At 39.4% G+C, this 21493-nt stretch overlaps 1 protein-coding gene across 7 annotated transcripts in view; it reads left to right on the top strand.

Annotated features, from left to right (window-relative positions):
• Positions 1 to 21493, top strand: part of Pdlim5 (PDZ and LIM domain 5) — a 182599-nt gene that overhangs the window by 114233 nt on the left and 46873 nt on the right. For 6 of the 7 annotated variants that reach the window (XM_036190204.1, XM_036190203.1, XM_036190202.1 and 3 more), the window contains one exon: positions 20235 to 20422. In XM_036190204.1, coding sequence (XP_036046097.1) covers positions 20235 to 20422 — 188 coding nt within the window. Of the gene's footprint in view, positions 1 to 13800; positions 13921 to 15797; positions 15936 to 16804; positions 16937 to 20234; positions 20423 to 21493 lie in introns of all 7 variants that reach the window. The other variant, XM_036190209.1, reaches the window with a different exon arrangement.

The following is a 21493-nucleotide window of genomic DNA, read 5'->3' as shown; positions in this document are numbered from 1 at the left end:
GCACCAATCTGTATGCTGTGGATACCATAGTAAATAATGGATAAACATATAAACAGGATGATCCAAGGTAATTTTATTACCAGATAATAAAGTAGGCTAATATAAGACAGATTTGGCTTAGGCAGGGCAGGATTGCTGTAGATCATCTGGCTGTCTGTGAACTCAGCCTTAATGCTGACTCTTTGTAGAGAGTAAAAACTAGGCTGTGTGATGATGTCAGGCGGAGCTCAATGCAAGGGAGACAGGTGGAGAACAGTGTGGCAAGTCTGTAGATCAGAGAGCACAGTGCTGCTGAAATGCATAGAAGAAACAGATACATAATTCTTAAGCATGTAAGCAAACAGTTTTTATTCCGAATTTAACCACTTGAGTAAAATTCAAAATAATCAGTGCATTGGGGAGGGGAGTTGCCAGCTTGTTAAATAAAGTGCATACCTTGTAGTCCAGCCCTGACTACTGCCAATTTATTATTTTTTTTCTATTGAGATTCAGTGAAGATTGAGAGAGGAAAAAGGCTTACCTGTACTGTCTTTGTGGCATGTAGAGAATAGAATATGCTATAGAACATAGATAAAACAACAAAGTTTGAATGTCTAAAACTTGGCCTGTGATACAGGATTCATAATTTACTTGGTAGGTTTAACAATTCTGTCTTCTCTGTGAAAAGCTGGCTTGATTTATCTCATCCATTAAAATTTTGTGATGCAATTAACTATTTCCTTGGTGATTCCTTGCAAAATCGGCATCATGTCTTTTATTGTTATTAGAAATAGTGAGAAGCAGCTCAATCAAGTCTGGGTTTTATACTCAGATTTGTACCTGGCTAAGTTTCCACCTCTGTGGACGACCTGATAGCTGCTTCTGGATATGTGTGAGCCAGGCAGCAATTACTCTGTGATTCACCAGCACCAGCATTCAGGGAGCTGATTCTGTTGATATGGGGAAGGGGAGATTAAAAAGCCTAATCATTTCACCATACTTAGAGACAGCTCATAATAGCTGTTGTATCTCCAGGACTGCTGTGGCTGGTCACCTGAGGCTACCCTTCTCCACAACAGCAATTCACCTCTGTTGAGTCTTGCTACCTGGCCCCTCCAGTTCTTGGCTTAGAGGCATTTCCTAGTAGGCACCTTCCATGCTAAACTCTGAAAGCTGGTCACCAGACTTGGTTACACAGGTTCTACAGCACGGTCCTTTTACTAATCTTCTCTTCATTTTTGTCTTCAATCTCCCTTCCTTTTTCCTTGATCTTTAGCACAGACCACAGCCACAAGATTAAAGGAATTCTTTGAAGTAAAAGATTAGTTACTGTGCATGAAAGTTAAAAGGAAGATTCGTTTACTTTTTTTTTCTTGCCTTGAATAAAAGTGTTTCTTTGTTGATTACATTATAGGCCATCTAGACTTAATGAGTGGGTATTGTAGTTAGAGCTGTGTCAGTGAAGCAATAAAGAAAAAACTCTTAAAAGGAAAATCATTGAGTATGTGTAATGCATATCTAAAATATTAATTTGACTGTTGTAAATGTAAATTTGCAGCATTTTAGAATTCTATGTATTTGTCTTTTGATGAGCTGTTGAATAAATTTTATCTGGGTGCGTCTGTTCTCTGTACATTGTTAACTTTACTTCCTAGTCTCTCCTAAGGGTGATGCTACTACTTCGTATCTGCCGGTAATGAGTTGGGTAGTATTTGGGTACACAAGGCTAGGAGGTGTTGCCAGGGGAAGTTACTGAATGCCTTTTCCCATCGCTTGAAGACTTGTCCAGCCGTCAGTGCCAGTGCTGTGATACTGGGAAGGCCTGGGTTGAGTGCTGCTGCTCTCTACCAGAGCTTTCTTATTCCATCTCACAACTTCACTTGCATATTCCCTACAATTCCTCCTCTCCATAGCCACCCCACAGTGGAGTAACTCACTTCTGACCTAGTTTACTATACAGAGTTTAACTCTCTTGGTATCTCTTTTTCTGGTTTTACTGATGGGTATTTGACTATATATCCTGACTTTCTACCTTGTTCCTGGAACACAAGGGTCTTCATATAAAAATAAAAATTGGAAGAAAAGGCACTTTCATAGGCATAGTATTTCCTCCTGGATGCATGGAGTAGTGAGTAAAGGCCTGTACAAATCTATGGAATGATTAACCTTGAAGATGTGTTAGGATCTAAGATTCTTCTCCATCTACCTCTTAATCAGAAATAGTCTGATTAGGCAGCCCTGGCACAAGATGCACATGTTAAGTGGCTTAAGCAGATGGATTAATTTTCCCCATAGTTCCATAGCCTAGAATTTCTAGGTCACCATACCAGCAGGCTTGGTTTCCAGGGAAGCCTGTTTTCCTGACACTTTAATCTTCCCTTCTTCCTCTTATAGGTCACCAGTTATATTGAACTTGGGCCCCATTTACCCTTAATTACAAATTTAAAGAATCTGTGACCAAATTGAGTCACACTAAAGACTTCAGTCCTTTATATAATACAGTCCAGTCCTTAACTATACCCATGGCCATTCCTCACAGTTCCTTTGACACTGAAGATGTGAGTCTGGAATAGAGTTATGCCTTGGACCCATTTGTAAGCACCGTCACAATCTTTGATGCTTCTTTTCCTGCTTTGAACAACAAGTATTTGTCCCCATGTCCTATGTCTCCAACAAGAGAATAAGCTTTTAGAATATAAGCATCTTAGAATTCTCTACCGTACTTGATATTAACAATTCAGTTACTAATTGACTATACTTGCCCATTGTTTTCTTCTCTGCTAAGTAATTAGGAAAATTAGTTACACAATAGTACACAAGTGCAGTTGAATCAGTAGTAGATCATTTTTCTTTTGTTTTAATATCAACATGTTGCTTACATTAGAAGTGAAAAATAGGACCTACTAAGTTTCTTAAAAGGAAGAGTATGTTCTCCGGTCCTGTAATCGCCTGTAGTTGACTTTTCGCCTTTTGTTATCTGTTCATGAATCAGGCGTGGTAGAGTGTTTTGTATGTCTGTTTTGTTAAAGCAGCCTTTGCTTCTTAATCCTTCCTTTGTGTTTATGTGATGCTTCTGCAGGAGTGCATGGTGTCTCCTGGGTGGAGAAAACAACTGATCTTTGAAACAGATGTGACACTTAGTGCTCTGATTAGAAAAAGGAACAAAAATCATTTGTCATTCATGTTTAAAGAATCTGCTTTATGTTGTGGACTTGAGAAAGGCAACAGCAGAGCCAGATGTCATTAGAGCCCTTGCTTCATGTATAGGAAGCCCTGGGTCTGGTCTCCAGAACTGTAAATACAAATAAACGAGCTAAGATCTATCATGTTAGTAACATAATAGAAATAGAGATGATGATGATGATGATGATGATGATGATGATGATAGTGATGATGGTGATGATGATAGTGATGATGATGATGATGATAGTGATGATGGTGATGATGATGATGGTGATGGTGGTGAGTGGTATACTAGAATAGAAAATTGAAATTTTACTTAAAAATGACTTCCTTGAAATATATTTATATGTAAAATATATAATTTTGTCAAATGTGATACAACTTAAAATTAAAAGATGCCCCTCTTGGTCTGATAATTTTGTCTTTCCACTGAATAGGAGTATTACTATTTCAATGTGAGTTTATATGTAAATAAATATAAACTAGTATTTTATTTGAGCAAGAGAAATTGCATCACCTTGTTAGCTTCTCACTAGGCATGAGTGCTGGGAATTGAACCTAGGTCTTCTGAAAGAACAGCCTGTGCTCTTAATCTCTAAGCCATCTCTCCAGCACACATAACCTTGTTAGAGTCCAGCATAGTTCCTCAGGTTTTTTGTTTTTTTATCTCCCTTTCATAATGAATGATGGATCTTGATTACTTTCTGGTGAAGAATTATAATGTGGTACTGAGATGATGGTTCAATAGGTAAGAGCACTTCTGTGTAAGTGTGAAGACCAGAGTTAGGTAAAAAACAGCCAGGCATAATTGTCCTGCCTGTAACTCCAGCACTGGGGGACATCAAGATGGCCAGCCAGGCTAACACAACGATGAACTTCTGATTCAGTGAAGGATGCTTTCTCAAGACAGTGAGGAAAGTGGTATGTGAAAGAAGATATCCAGCATCTGCCTCTGGCCTCCACATGAGTATGTATGGGCACACATACCCATACACTCACATGTTACAACACATATCACATATACACATTACATACAACACACACATATTACATAGCACACACAAATACATACCCACGCAGGCATTATAACACAAGATGTGGCTTCCCAGTTTTCAAATACTTAAAGTGATTGGCAGGTGACCTACCTGCTTTTCCCTTTAGTGTAAACGGCTTCAAACTAGAGCCTGCCATTATACCACATGAAGGTGAAATAGTTACAGAGTAAAGAATGTCCTTCTCAGGGCTGTCTGTAACTCCAACTAATATCCATATGATTCCTGGCCTATGACCATCAGAGTGGGATTTTCCAGTGGAAGAATGGATCTAAGTTCCTTCTGAACAGAAATCTGTCGTATTTACATACTCAACAATTTAGGAACAAATGCAGGAAATTTCCCTAATACATTCTTTTGCAAGTTAATGTTTTGTTTTGAATTTCTTCACAGGTTAAGAAATACAAGCCTTTAAAAGGCAGAAAAAACTTTCTGGCCAATTTCATGTCTTCATTATTGTTCTATTTCAAAAACATTGGTCTCTTGTGAAATATTAAGATGTTTAAGACACATGCAGAGTTGGGGAGATGGTTCCACCAGTAGAGCGCTCAATCTGCAAGCCTGAGGACCTGAGTTTAGCCCCCAGACACATGTAAAAAGCCTGCTGTGCTATGTGCTGATGAGGTGAAGACAAAGGTCCTGGTCTTGCTGGATGGCTAGTCTTGCTCAGTTGGTAAGCTCCAGGTTCACGGAGAAGCCGTCTTAAGGTGGAAAGTGATAGAGCAAGACACCACATGTTGACTTCTGGCTTTCATATGCACAAGTGCACACACACACACACGCACACACACACACACACACAGCGCCTGTATATACATACATGCATATACAAACACATAAGGCTACATGCTAGTTAAGTATATTTGTTACACCCAAAATACATAAGCTCTGCAGAGGAAGTGAGAATTGTTCCCAATCTGATATTTGCATACATTTTTATGAGCTCAGCTAACAATCATACTTAAACCCAGAGGACAGAATGCCAACACCTCCACATCAGTCTAATTTTGGAAAATGATTCTGAAAATATCTAGCTAGCATTCCTCAGCTGCTTCTGTCTCAAACATTCCTACACAGTATGTATGACAATCTAGAAAAGGATCATAGGCCAGAAATGGGTACATGAGCAAGTCGTTTTTGTGGGTTGCAAAATACAGAGTGTTTGTACTTGATCTGCCTTCATGTTCTGTTGGTAAATTCTGTGGCATAGCAGCAGTGGGGTGGTGACAGTCATGCAGTTGTCGCCATCTGCTGAGCACAAGGGATCATTACACCTGCGCTCTGGAGAGCAGTCCTGTAGAAATACTTGAGACAAGACAGTTCCTACTTACTCTGTATTTTTATGTACAAATTGTACTCTGCATAGTTCTAAAAACTTTGTCAAAATATTTGTGACTTATTGCCTCTTATAAATCTCCTTTATTAATAAAAATCAGTATTTGTGATATGTTGACTTGACTCATCTGTAGAGTCCAGAATACATGCCAAGTGCCTTAGAACCATGGGAGAGCTTGTAGATCAGTAACCCTTAGTTATGATGCCACTTGGGTTAATTTTTCCCATTCCTACCCTCACGGAGATAAACACAGTGTCGTTTTGTCTGTTTGAAAATGCAGTGTCAAACATGACTCCTTCAGTCTTTGTAACATAAACAAACCACAACCTAGAAAACTTAGTTAGAAGCGTTGATGACAGACAGTTTCACCATGATAGTCTTCATTTGACCTCTTTTGCTTCTAGTTAATTTCACATATTTCAGCCACACTGACCCTTCAGAGTACTTAGTTATTCTGCCTTTATCATTATATGAAGATTTGTTTATTATGGTAGTGTGATTTTTATTTAAAAAATTAGGCTAATACATTATATAATATAAAGTAAATGATATGGAAGGATATTTTAGCAACTTAATTTTTCTCTCCTTAAAGAACTCGATTTTCAGATTACAAGTATTTTAAAGTCACTGTTGCTTGTCTTTCTCTATTCTAGTACATATTGAAAGCTATCTGTTGAGCTACCCTGAGTCTGTCTTATGATAGGTTCTCATCTCACAAGGGCAGTTCATTGTTCTTTTGAGATCTGAATTAACTTCTTTGCACAGAACATGTCAAGGGTGGATAACCCTGGGGAATTTTTGAGGTAACTTTGTCTTGTCATGCACTTTATTATTTTTGACAGTAGTCTAGCAATTCATAAAAGGAACCTAGAATGAAGTGAAAGATTTTATAACTTCAGATCTTGGTTAGACAGTGAGTAATTTGAAATTTTAATACAGAAAAGGAACATGTTTAGACATATGTGATTAATATCGAACTGCAAAAAAGGAGTCAAACATTTGTAGCTCTTATAAAGGAAATTGGAAGCATATCACATGATATAAAGAAAATGTACCTTGGTCTAGTTTGCTTTCTGTTGCTGTGATAAGCACCATGTTCAAGGAAACCTGGGGAGAAAAGGGTTTATTTGGCTTATGCTTTCCAGGACATAGTCCATCTTTGAGGAAGTTGAGGCAGAAGGTAAAGCAGAACCCCCCCCCCCCCATAGAGGAACTCTGTTTACTGGCTTGTTGACTTCTCATGCTTAACTGGCTTTCTTACACAGCCCAGACCCTCCTGCCCCAGGGATGGTACAGCCAACAGTGGGCTGGACCCCTCACATCAATCTCAATGCAGACAGTTGAGCACAGACATGACCGCAGGCCAGTGTTTAATTGAGGCTCTCTCTTCCCAGGTTGCTTGTAATTGTGTCGAGTTGCTGATAAAGACTAACAAGCATATCCCTCTAACTAAATAAATAAAGTAAAACTACCCAACAACATTAAGTGGGAGCATTACAAAAAGGAAGAAGCAGAAACAGATGTGGCATTTTCAATAGTGATTGTGAAATTTGTGTCTTTATTGAAAGGTGTGAGGGAGCAAAAATAACCCAAACTCAGAAGCATATAGTAAAAGGTTTTGATTTACTTACCTCTGAAGAAATTGATGCCTAGATGTAAGCTGATTCTAAGTAGTTCTCTTTGGTCATATTTTCATCAGTGATTTACTGTTCTTTCAGAAGATTGCTAAGGAGTGTTGACTCTTTTTTAAGCTAAGAAATGGGAAAGAAAATAGAATAAGCAGAGGCATTTTTTTTTCAAATAGGAAGGTTACCTTCAAACTCATAAACTAGTTTAAATTTGGGCTCACTTAGTGTAAAAAAGAAAAACATCCAACAAATGCTTATGAAGTACTTACTTTGTACCACTCACTGTTCCAGGTACTAGATCATAGCAGACAGAGAGGGCTGGCCAAGCATAGAACAACATTCAATGCGACAAAGATTTCAGAGGAGTCTGTAGTTCCAGTGTAGTGTGTCCATATATATGGCAATATGATGAGCACAATGAAGACTGACCAATAGACGCTAGTTAGAAATTCTCGTTCATTTGGTGAAGAATCGAAATTCCTTAGCATAAGTCACTCTCCTCAGCTTAACCTGTCTCTCCCTTTCTTTACTAGGCTTCGTGGATAATAGCCTTCTTTAAATTCCTGCAGGTCCCCAGACTGATCTGTCTCCTTGTCTTGTCTCTGGGTCCCCCACCTTTGGCTTTAGTGACTGGCTCAATGCCCCCCTTTCCACCTCATTGTGGTCTTTATATAGTGACCTCAGTGATAGTGTGTTGAGCCACTGAGTACCTGAGTTACTAAATTCTTTGACTTGTTTTACTTCTGGGATGTACTTTCCCAAAACTAAGCCTTAGTCTTGGAATATGGCAGCCATGCAATCTAAATTTCCATGTAATATGGCCCAAATCTAGATGTTTTAAGCACTCTTTCCCCTGCCTCATTTTTTTACCTCTATATTCTATCAGTCTTTTCACTGAGCTAAAATGGATTGTTCCTAAATGCAACAACATTTCCAACTCTCTTGTCCCACAATATAGCTACAGTCCAACTCCTCTTCTAAAATACAAAACTCTGCAGCTGAAGGTCAGAGGGTCAAGAAATTCAAGGGCTGAGTAAGCTCAAGGCCAACTGGGAAACTAAGTGGCTGGAGTGTCTTAAGAGCATCAGGTTTTATTTTCAATACTGAGTGGTGAAACTGCAACAAAAAAGGCACAGAGGTTAGAGCAGACCGGTCCAGTGCTTGTGGGTCTTGCGGTGATGGGAGTTAGCTGGGTTAGGAAAGACATAAAGGGGTGAAGTATGAGCTCAGGAAGTGATGGATGAACAAGATGAGAAGCACAAGGGGGTTCTTCTTTCAGGCCTATTGGAGGAAAGAGGCTCTAGTAGGTGACCTTTTGAGGAGTGGAAATTCCTCCTGGATTAGAGTGTATGAGGATAGGCATGATAGGCATCCATGTAATACTGTTGTTATTGCTGTTGTAGTCACTGTTGAATGAACGGATGAGTGCAGTGAATGGTTGACTAGGAAAGCTTAGGACAGATGACCTGTAATCTTGGCTGTTGTAGATGTTGGAAGGACACTGTTACTGGAACTCCACATGCTGTGGTAGCTCTCTCAAGGCACCTGCTCTCTATAAAGATATGCAGTTGGTAGCTGTTGAATGTAGGATGTTCAGACTGATACATTTATACTTTCAACTAGATAACAGATTAATTCAACACCAATATTACTTTATCATTTTATACTAAATTAGATGAATTCACACACACACACACACACACACACACACACACACACACACACACATGAATAACAGGGACATAGTAATGGAACTTGAGGTCATCGTGGAGGTAGTGTATGTAAAAGTTTTCCTTCCAGATTTCTGGTAATTGTATGGCCAACAAATGGAATAACATAAAGAAAGTCTTAAGAGTTTACTTTGGAAAAAAAAAACAAACGTTAATTTTGATATGAGACTTACAAAAATAAAAGTGAACTCACAGCACAGGCTGCTGTTAACAGATCACTAAGAAACATATTGCCATTTAAAGATATGAAAGAGTATAATGTCATTCTTCAAATTATATTTCCATGACAGTGACCTTCGAGAGTAGGAATAGCCAGTGAAATACTGAATAATTGTGTCCAACACTGCAAACAAGAAGAGATGAAGTGATCAGTAGATCAGATAGTGAGCCTAGGTAAAGAAAGGATTCCCCTGTGTAAGGTATCAACAGTACCACCCTCATGTAAACAAAGGAGAATTGTAGAGTGGCTTAGCATTGCAGACTTGCAGAATGAAAACATTCTGGAGTTGTTTCATAATGTTATTTATTTGACAATTCTGAACCATACATTAAAGTGATAATAGCACACTTAAGTTTTGTAGTTTTTAACCACAATAAAGACATGATAAATACAGGGTTTTTTGTTTTGTTTTGTTTTTGTTTTTTTCTGAGGTAGGGTTTCTCTGTATAATCCTGGCTGTCCTGGAACTCTGTAGACCAGGCTAGCCTTGAACTCACAGAGGTTCACCTGCCTCTGCCTCCCGAGTGCTGGGATTAAATATGTGCACAACCACCAACTAGCCTGATAAATACAAATTGTTAATCCAGTTTAGTCATAAAGAAGTCCTTCGGGACAATGACAAGAATGTGATCGGGGCTGTGTGACAGGTGCTAAGTGGGAAGTTGTTGCAGTTTGACTGTCAAGGGCATAGAAAATAAGAGACAAAAGTAGTTTGGTGTTGATTTCTTTAAAAGAACCCATGGCATTGTTTCAAGGGGACACATACATAATGCCTGGTGTAGGAGCAGAGTTCAGGTGAGGTGCTTGAGAGAAAGGAATGAGCTGGAGAGCACAATTTAAGGTTACTGGACAACTGTGCAGGCTGGAGGCCAGAAAGTATTTTTCTCCCTTGATCCTGCAGAATGGTAAAGATGGTCATGACTGATTTGCCCAGATAGATTATTAGCATGGGTGCAAATGGAAACAGTTAGGCATGGTTGCAAAGAAAAACACAGACTGCAAATAGCTGTTCATTTTTCCTACAAAAAGCAGCCAAAGGATTCAAGCCCAATTCTGTAGATGTATGTGGAAAGGAAAAATCTTCAGTCCCCCGGTGGAAACCAAAAACTCATTTAAACAGCAGATGAGGCAGAAAGTTTGACTGCTCTAAGTGTGCTATTAATCGGAACTTTCAACCCTAAGAGGAATAAATATTAGGGAATGTCAGGATGAGAATACATGTTGATGTCTGCTCCATATTAAATATAGTAGTTTAAAAGTCTTCCATGAATCTTGTGTTTTTAGACACTGGCTAAATAATAAATATGTAATCATGTGTAAAACAAGGGAAACTTCCCAAACACATTGTTCACCACCTCAGAAATCTAGCTTTTAAAGGTATTGTATAAGTTACATAAATTTGAATCTATGGGTGAAATTATTAAGGCCACTCCATGTAGTTAAAAGGGAGGTTTATTTTGTGTGGTAACTTACAAATGAAGGGGTAGGTTGCAGGGTCTGGAAAAGGTATAGCGCAGTCCGGGGGTGTTCTCTGGAGAACTCTGCTCGGTCTACCTCCAGCATCCAGGGAACCAAGCGAGAGACCTCCTCTTGATCCTCGTCTTCCGTTCCCTCCTTTGCCCCGCCTTGTGGGCGTGATCATTACCGAAGCCTCAATGGGGGTTGGAACTTCCAGGCCAATGCTGGGATGGCTATCCACTACATGAATCCTCGAATGTTTAGTCATCATGGCTCCTAGAAGCATGAGAAGACTTCTTCAACCCACTCTTTAAAAAATAAACTCTCATTGTTAGTTGGCATATAAATAATGGAAATTTTTTAATAGTTCTCTTAAAATTAAAGGTCTTGTTATAGTATAAAGACATTCTATGCACATGGTTTTCAAATCCTAGCCATTTCTTTGATCATATATCTTTCCCTGGGCAGTCAAATTTGTTTAGCTGGATTGTAATATGTCGCTAGAGGTACAAATGTACTAAGACAAGTACTTTCATATATCATGAGCTCTGTATTCGAAAACAGGAAGTTCCACTGGTTCAGTTGGTAAATATTTAATTATTCGTGATGAGTGCTTTATTATACTTCATTTTATATGCATAAATATCACGGTTTCTCAGTTGAGGAAAATTTTTGTTTATTGAGGGAGCCTGACTATAAACATATTAGCCACACAAGCAATACACTACAATAATAACACATTTTACATGCAAAAAAACACAGAGTGCATGAACACGTCTATCAGTGACACCATCACAGGTGGTGCCCTTTAAACTCAGTTGAAAGGATGCTTAGAAATTAGCCCAGTGAGGTGTGACCCGGAGAGGTATGGAAAAACAGAATAGTACATGTGGTCTGTTTTGAGAAGAAATGGAAAGCTAGAGAGAGAGGAGGTGCTCAGTGAGAGCACTGGAGAGCAGCTAGCCTTAGATCAGTGCTGGAACACTTAACACGTGACAAGGGTACTTGAAAAGGACAGTCTGGTAGCTACGCACTGTTCTTCCTCTGGGTTTTGTGGCTAATACAGCGTGCCATAATTTCTCAATTCTCCACATAATATGAAATAGCCAGACATGCATAATACATAGTAAATGAATGAGCTTACTAGTATCCCAATAACACTTTATGTATACAGGCCAAAATATGAATGCCATATACTTTTCATGTGTGGAGTCATGCGAAATGTTCTTAATTTCACAAAACCAACTTTTTAAAGGTGTGAAAACTATTCTTCATTGTGGCCTTGCAAAAGGAGATGGTGTCTGTTTTTGTCCATTGTGCTGTGTTGTATAATTTCCTTATCCTTTTCTCGGCCTCTCATAATTTCTATATGGCACCTTCTCAAGTGGTTTCTATCTTTTCAGCACTTTAGTAAATAGAGGACCAATTATAAATGAAAACTGAGACTAGAAGCCCTCCTTTCCTACTTCTTTACCTTAATGTTACATTTTCCTTGCAAGAATCAATATAATATGTAGCACAAATTGTTAGAAGGTCTTATTCATAACAACAAATCCAGAAGCAAGTATTGGGGTGAATCCTGGAAGATCAGAGACGCAGAACAAGCCAGAGCCACCTCACCTTGCCAGTTCCTCAGCTGATCCTGTTTCCTCAGACTGGAAGCCTCTGAGTCCTCATCCGAATGGATCTCAGCTGAACTGCTGCTAGAAGCCTAAAAGCTTAGTTCCTGGTTTTCAGGCCTTATATACCTTTCTGTTTTCTGCCATTACTTCCTGGGATTAAAGGCCTAAGTCACCATTCCTGGCTGTTTCCAGTGTGGCTTTGAACTCACAGAGATCCGGATGGATTTCTGCCTTCGGAATGCTAGGGTTAAAGGTGTGTGTGTGTGTGTGTGTGTGTGTGTGTGTGTGTGTGTGTGTGTGTGTGTGTGTGTGCGCGCGCGCGCGCACACGCGCGCGCCACCATTTTCTGGCCTCTGTATCTAGTGGCTATTCTGTCCTCTGACCCTAGATAAGTTTATTAAGGTGCACAATATTTTAGGGAACACAATGTCAGCACAGTAATATAGCTGATCCGTTCTATTTTTCCGTATATGGGCTTTTTAGAAAATTGGTAATTTTGGTTTTTTCTTGTTTAATTTCTTCCGGTGTTAGATTTGGTGCTTGCTTTGAAACCAACACTTTGCTGTTTTTACCTTTTCTTTACCTGGTAATATCATTTCTGAATTTAATATTGGCATCCTATAGACATTTTAAAAAAGTGAAAAATATAACAGCAACAAAACATGAAAGTAGGAGAGAGATTTGGGAGGAGTTCGGTGAGGGAGGATACAAGCAGATAACAGATGACTTTGATCAGAGATCATCTTTAATATATTTATATGAAAGTGTAATAGTTAAAAAGGGATGTGTATGAGTTGAGAATATCAATACAATAACTTGTATACAAGTGTTATTATAAAAAATTTTAATTAGATAAAAAACACCAAACTGCTTGCAACTATTGGCTGTATAATTGGATAAACTACTTTCTATATATACATCATTGTGAATACCATCCATATGATTTCAGATCTACAAAAATTGTTTGACTTGCTTGTTCTCTTGTAGTACTACGAGCTAGTGGAAATAGTAAGAGCAGACTTGGTCCAAATTCCATTTGATCTTTACTCTGTGCAGTGTTAGACCACTTAATAAGTTCTTGAAGCTTGAGTTTTCTTAAGTAAGTCAAAACTGCATAGTCAGTGAGTGGGGATTTCCACTCACTCTCCCCTTTTCAGCATAATCCTTTTTCACATGGCTGTAGCTATGTTGAATGATTTGGGAGAAGAACAGCCTATATTTGGTGTCAGGGCAGTGTTTGTTTTGGTTTGTAGACACAGAACTAAACAATAAGAACCAACTAGGTTCTCAACCTTCTTAATGCTGCAGCTCTTTAACACAGTTCCTCATGTCTTATTGATCCCCAAATATAAAATTATTTCATTGATACTTCATAACTGTAATTTTGCTACGGTTAAGGTTACAGATCTGATATGGAGAATATCTGATACTAGACCCCAAGGAGGTCATGACCCACAGGTTGAGAAACACTGAACTAGAGGATTCTCAGATGTGAATTACTGACACTTACATGATGGTATACATGGTGAACATGGTCTCAACTTTTCATTAATCTTTCCTTTGCCTTTTTTCTTTCACTTCTGAAAACATAGGTTTGACAGTTCTCTGGAAGACCTACTTAAGAGCGGACCTCACCCACCTGCAGCTCCCCAGGTGTTAAACATTCATAGTCAAGTGGCCACATTTTCTAAAGTAGCAGCCACTTACTCTAGGTAGCGTTCTTTCCTCCTCGGTTGTCTCTGCTTCAGTGCTGCTGCTGAATCTCAGTACTAAACTCACTGAGAATGAGAGCACGACCATGGATTAGGGAGCTGATGTCCTTATGTGTTGACATACTCAGCCTCCAGACACTGCTTTACACTGCTTTTACATCTATGTATGCTTTGGTTTGGTTTGGTTGTTAACTTCTAATATAGAATGAGGAAATTGTGTCTTGTTTATTCACTTTGTGATTTGCTAAATTAACTGAGTTTGGCTTAAGTCTGTTCTTAAATTCAATCATGTACCTCTGAAAGAAGAGAGGCATGTTCCAAAAGTCCCAGACATGTTCTCAGACTATAGAGGCAAAAGATACCACCTGTAAGATGTTGATAATTCTTTCATATACTTCCTTTTACCATTGGATGGAGGAACTTCATTAGTTTCCTCTTCTCCCAACTACAGGATGAGTTAGCTGATGTATTTTTAGCTGACTATATTATACCTTGTTTCTATTGATTACTCACCATCACTTTTCACCAATGGCAAAGGCTGACTCAAAGCTGCAGAGTGATTCAGAAACACAAACAAACGTTAAATCACTAGATACCCGTTCATCACCTTAGCAGTCCCACCTCCTCACTCTGCATTGAAAGCATCTTTAGCTTCTCTCTCCTGGCCCCGTTCTTCTTTTTCTAACTCTTCATAGAAATTGTTCAAACTTAGCCATACAGTCCCATTTCATGGATTACTTACAAATGTGTACATCATCTTTTGTTTCTATATAATATGTTAAACTGACTTCCTCTAGTTTCTTCTGTTTTCTTCCAGTGGTTTATAAAGTTACATTGGTGGAGTTGGGAGCTTACCAAATTCTTTAGAAGAAAGAGTAGACTTGGGTCCACTCTCATAGTTTCTTAAGCTGATTTCTTAATAACCCGTGTTGAACTTGGCTCACAATGTGTTGGCGGTGGCCGTTGTCACAAAATATTAAAACAAAAAGTAGTTATAGTGTTATAGTGATGTTATTAATAACTTATACTCAAAGAGGAAGATAGCAAATCCCACACCATGTTTTTAGACTATCCCATTTAATTAAAAACCCTCAATTAAAATTTGATAACCAATTTTGAGAATACTGCATTCCTATTGCTGTAATGCAAATTTCTGCCCATATATTTTACTGTTTGAAAAAATAATTATTTTAAATCATAAGGGCTCTTCTGAATATGAAATTTATCTCATCTAAAAATCTTACAGAGCTAACTCAAAATAGAAATGGAGAACTTTGCAAAGAAGGTACTGTTTTGGTTATTTATATTCTTCTAATTAATGTTTATTTTTGCAAAGATTCTTAGCATCGAGAATAGTTTAACTTAGATTATTTTAAAATTCTATGTTGTCATGTTAATAAATGTTGCTGCTTCTGGACATGTAGGCAGTTCTGCTTCTAAAGACTCATCTCAGGAAATTGCCGTGTCCTTGGTGTAAGTCTCCTCCCAGACAACACTTCTCCTGTAAAGCCTGTTTAGGAAAATCCCCTTATCTCTGCTAATAGAAACACAGCCTTTGTTTTCAGATTCGTTTTCTACTTAGTTGTTTATGTATCACTCTCCAAAAATGTGACATGTAATTTCAATGTACTTATAATAGGACTGTACATAATTGACATTTTAGAGTGCTTGGTGAGAAACAATCTGTTTTAGGTAGGCTTACACATTAAATTTAAATCTCTGGGATTGCATACATAATGTGTAACTAAGCACCCAGCACACCTTCAAACGGCTCACTGTGTCTAATACTGAATAGAGTGGTGCTGACTTGTGTTCCTCCTGCTGCCTTTGCTTACTTTCGTTTCCTCCTGCCCTCTTTCTTTCCCTGTCGGTGTAAGCAGCTCTACAGGGACTGTAGAAGGCTCTTTGGAAGGTTCTGGAAACTTTTCTGCCTTCTCCCCTCCTGCTAGATACAGTGCTGCAGTTGTCAGTGGTGCGGCTGCTACTGTGTCTGCTGCTCTTGCTGCAAAAATCAGGTAGAATTATGTGTGTTGTGTCTGTCTGGGGTCCCAGCATCCTCCAGTGTGTGACAGCTCACTTCAGAGGGAACAGACCTGCTCCGTCCAGAAGCAGGTTCTGAAAGGAGCTCCCTTGTGTGGTGAGCCTTTCACACAGGTTGTGGGGAAATCCATGGGACTGGAGAATGTCCGTTAAAAGCATCCCTGTCTCTCTTTTCACAGCTACCACTTATGTGTATATCTCTCTTGTGCCCACTATTGTGTACTATGTTCTTACAGACTTTAGAGTTTTATAGCTTTCAGTTGTTTCTAGTTGAGGCAGAATCAGAAAGAAATTAAGTATCTGTTGAGGCTGTCTTATTCCACAGCGTTGGTGAACTAAAGCCTAATTGCTCCCTGAAACGGCCCTTCTGTGAGATTTGTTTCTGTATTATTCCTATCACATTTATGGATTTACATTTAAGCTTTTGAGAGCTAGCCTTGCATGATTGTAATGAAAATTCCATCAATTGTTTTTTGGTATTGGTTTTGTTTTGTTTTAAGACAAGGTCTCTCTGCATAGATCTAGCCATCCTGGAACTCACTATGTAGACCAGGATAGCCTCAAACTCACAGAGATGCACCTGACTCTACCTCCCAAGTAGTGGGATTAAAGGTGTGTGCCCAGCCAAATTTCATCAATTTTATATCAATGAGTAAAATAATATGATGAATGCATAGCGTTTCTATTCATCTTTCCCCACTGCTTTGCACTTCTTTTCTCTCTTCTCCTCCCCGTCTCTCTCTCACACTCTTAAGGGAAATGTTTCAGATCATAGGCTGAAAAAGGACTTTCTTCTGCGGACACTGCGAGTTTTCGCTGAAGTCCTTCTCTGGATGCTTGCCAGGCTCTCCGGCCCTGAGAACTCCCAGTCCCTCCTGGATGCACTTGGCATCAGCACTGTTCCCAAGCCTCTAGCTCTTTCCTGTCTTCAGTCCTCCAGGAAGTCAAGTGGCTCTGTCCCTGTTAAGAAAAGCAGGTACATGGGAGGGAACACGGCATGCAGAGGTTTGGTTCCTCTAACAACCTACTACTATGGTAACAGGGCAGACAGAAAATCCTAGAATTGACTTATCTGACTTCAGTTAGCTGCAGTTTCACTGTAAAGCGTGTGCACATGCATGCTCTTTGATTTACCTGTCACCTCACCCTGTACTCCTTGGGATACCTTCTGAGAACTGTGCTGGTAGTTGAACTATAGTGGACTCCTGACTTGTATCAGATGGCTACAGCTGTCGTCATTGTACTTCTAGAAGTAGTGCTCCTGCATCTAGAAGCTTGAGTGGTTCAGTAGAAGATAGGATATAACCACTTGCCATAGAGCCCAGTGATAGGAGGATATTATTATCCCTCTATTAACTAAATGTAGAATTGGGGTGCTTGCAAAGGTGGACAGGGGTACCTGGTGTCCAAAGTCTGGGCAGGGGAAAAAAGTAAGTGTAGTACACTGTAACTCAGCTCTCTGCTCTCTTAATGGCCATGCCCACTTCAATGTTTCTGGCTGCCTGAGTGCCTCTCAGCTGAGACAGGACTGTCAGTTTGTAAGGCACAGGGTCTGTACTTTGAGTGGTTTTCCATATTAGGATTGCTTCCTTTGTTGAACTGCATCCATCCTGCTGCAGACTGTATTTATGAGGAGTACACCACAAATAACCACAGATAGCCCACCACAAAGATGCACAAGTGTTGCCAAGGCTACTCAGGGTCTTCTCATACCTTGAGCCATCTAGTATTGCTACTTCTGACAACCAGACTCACTAGCCTTGGCATTGGATGCCTGTGATTCAGTTTGCTGCATCACAAGTATGGCAGGTATCCTAAAAGTAAATTTTAATTCCTTCAGACGATTAAATGGCAATGATTTTGACTTTATTACTTCTGAATTTTGATTTTGGATATAAGCTCCTTTTTTAGAGTTGCAATTATCTAGCTCATTATTTTTGTATGATCCATATGAGTAATTTAATCTCAGAAAGTTCTTTTATATAATAAAGCTAATTTATTTGTAATGAATAAATTTATTGAAGATAGTTATTATTTAGATATGTTTATTAGCCTTTCACATGTTAAGCTCACATTCTATGCCCTAAATAGGCTAAGTACCTTATATTTAACTATTTGAGCTAAATGGGACTTTTATCACCAAAGTATTAATTGCCTTATTTAAAGTTTAGACAGCAGCCTATAGAAGTAAAATAATGGTCTATCCCAAATCCTTTAAAAGATGTTCATTTATCTACTGTTCAGTAATCTTTGAACTGTTTCCATTAATGTTTTCATGTTGCCTTTAAAGTGTGTTCAACATTCCTATTAAGCAGCACTTTTTTAAATATTTACATATAAGAATTATTAAAATTCTTAAAATTTTCATTGGATAGTATGTTTTAACATCTAGCAGGTTTTAACTTCTCATTAAACTAATAAGAAATAATAAAAGATGATGGCAATGTTAAACTTAAATTTGAGAAAACAAAAATAAGGAATGCTATTTCAATAAAATTCAAATATTCTATGATTTCTAGAAATTGTTTAGGGTCAAGTGTTTTGGTCTACTCCTGGGTTTTTCATTTCCCTATAAGGACCCACATGATGTCTATGTACTTGTACACATTAAAAAATAAATAAATAAATAAATAAGTAAAAGGTCCTGAGTGAAGCCTGACAGTAATGAGGCTTGTCCTTTGCAGGGATCCTTTACTAGTGGACTCCCATGAACAAGCTTTATTCTTGCCACAGGGGTCATAGCAAATGTGCACAGTAGTGTCTGCTACAGAAGCCCATTAGGGATGGACAAAAGGTTTTATTGGAGCATATTACATTAGGAACTCTGTGCCTAGGTGGTGCCAAAAGTCTAGACTCTGGAAATGAAAACAGGTATCAGTATAAACCATATTGCTTACACAGTTTCAGACAGTGATTCACTCATTGTAGGGGACAGTTTACCCAACCAAACTCCCACAAGGCTTTGCAAATAGACCTTCCTAAGGCTAGGCAGTCACATGTCTATTATGCTAAAAGTTACATGAGGTTCAAGAGGCATTAGGGAAGTAGGCACTCTCAATCATTTGGTAATGTAGTAGGTAGTGAATCTAAAATGTAACTGAAGTAATCATACATTGTATAATATTTTACTGAAGTCATTAATAAAGAACCCTATTTTTGGTAGTCTCTTCCTCTAGCTGTTTATTTCAGTTATTGAAGGAATTAAACTTCTGTGCATGGAATTATTTAAACTGCCTGTATTGAAAAGCTTAATAGTAATGGGAAGTTGTTTTTTAGTATTATCATCATCTTCATCATCATCATCATCATCATCAGTGTATACCACAGTTTAGAAAAATGACCACTTTCACATTTCTGTGTGATTCCAAAGCATGCATTTTATTGTTTGGGGATCCTCAAAGTATTATCCACTCTGAAGATACATGTATGATTATAAATGACAAATGGTTTATAAAAGCTACATGATCCTCTAAACCAAACTGGATCCAGCACAGGGAAGGTCTCTGATAGTCAGTTAACTGATTGAGAGGTCATGGTGGCTGAGCCTCTTCCTTCCTGGTGTTATGAACCTAGAACACTGGACGTTTTACAAGGCAGGAGGTACTGTCTCTTTGCTACAGCAGCTGGCATACAGTAGGTGTCTAAATACTGCTGGATAACTGAGTGACTGCAGTGGAAAAGGGCGGCTGGTCAGGTGTCAGGAACAGTTCATGAAGTACCAGAAGAAAGGGTAACAAGAGCAGCGTTGATCCATTTCATAGTTATCAGGGGTACTACAGAAACTAATGGTCTGGGCATGATGGTTCTTCTGAAGTATTAAGATGGGAATAGAGGGCAAATCCACCACTGCAAGGATTGCTTATGTAGTTTTCAGTAGTGCAACTTCTTGTTGTGGACTACTTGAAAATAATTTCCAACATTCGGAACAAATGTTACCTGCTCTTTCTTCTGACATAGAGAAGTCCTTCATGATTTCAGAATTATTTGCGTGTAGAGAAATGGGCGTCCTTGTGGCTTTTTCGCTTAGACTTTGTTTCAGTTGCCCTCCTTCTCTCCTCTTGTCTATCTCACCACTGAGACTTCCCACCGCCACTGTCCCCCTTTCCATTTGAATGTTACATGTGTTCTAGTCACTTTCAGAGTTTCCTTTTTCACAAAGAAAAATCCACCCCTACTTTGTTTGCCATAAAACTATGATAGATTTGGGAAAGAAAGAGTTGTTGCTGAATTAGACAGTTGCCCTCACCACAGCTGTCTCCTTCCCTTCCCTGCAGTAGCACCCAGGAGCCTTCTCAGCAGTCAGCGTCACCAGGAGCGTCGCCTCTGAGCAACTCTGAGAGCCTAGAGAGCCCAGGTTCAAGCAAGCCAGGGGTGGCTGGCCTCAGGACCGCGACTGCCTTCAAGCCTGTAGGATCTACCAGCGCCATCAAGTCACCAAGCTGGCAGCGTCCAAGCCAAGCAGGTATTCAAAACAAAAAACAAAAAAAACAAACAAACCTCACCCTTGGCTTTTCTTGAGTGAAATTATGAAAATGTGTTCTAGCATGTACGATAGACTTTGCTAGTGAAAACCATTCTTAACCATTTAAGATTTGGGAAGAACTATACAGAATGTCAGTGGTTGCTTTGCTCTTCAGAACGCCTCGCCACCATCCCCTGTGCCTCACACAGTTGCCCTTTACTAGTTCTGGAGAAGTATAAGGCGAAAGGGGGCAGGAGGACAAAACACTAGAACCGGGGTATTTAAAGACTTACACACGACACCTGAGGCTCGGTGAAGAAAAGTGCATTCTCAGCCTGAACTTTCATCTCTCACCCTTGGTCTTCTGATACACACAATGCAGCACGTCTAAACCACTTACTGTTTCTCAACATAAGCAACTTCGATGGTTGCATGAGAAAAGTTGCTCTGTTGGGACTAAGGAGGCAACTTAGTCAAGGGCTTACCACATCAGCCAGAAGATCTGAGTTTGGTCCCCAGAACCCACGTACAAAAGCCTGCAGAGTTGTGTGTGCTTGTAATCCCAGCATCAGGGGAACTGAAACAGGAGGATCCCTAGCATTCGCTAGCCTGCTCACCTGGCCTGTTCAGCAAGTCCCAGGCCAGTGAGAGACCCTGTCTCATAAAACCAGATAGCTGTCACCTGGGAATCAGTTGCAAGGTTGACCTCAGGCCCTCACTGCATGTGTACATGCACAAGCACACCTACAAACAACTGCTGTTACAAGAAGGATGAGACTATACAACAGTGTTGCCAAGCCCAAGTTCAGCTTCACATCTTCTTGGTCTTTTCCCCTGTCCTCGGTGATGTTGTTGTCTATGTTCTTTTTACTGCCTGACTATTACAGTCTTGTATCCGATGACCTCCAGTATCCTCAAGCCCACTGGCATGTTTACTGTGCTGTGGTAACATTTCAAATGCAGTGTGTCGAAAGTGTGAGTTCCTACCCTGGGGAATGGCATGTGCACTCAGTCATCAGCAGCATATTGAGAACTTTAGACCCCACTCCTAATTAGACCCCACAGTGACTA

The sequence above is a fragment of the Onychomys torridus genome, chromosome 6 (assembly GCF_903995425.1).
Source record: "Onychomys torridus chromosome 6, mOncTor1.1, whole genome shotgun sequence".
Classification (NCBI taxonomy): Eukaryota; Metazoa; Chordata; class Mammalia; order Rodentia; family Cricetidae; genus Onychomys; species Onychomys torridus.
Note: the sequence above shows the minus strand (reverse complement) of the source record. Positions and strands in the feature narration are given on the sequence as shown.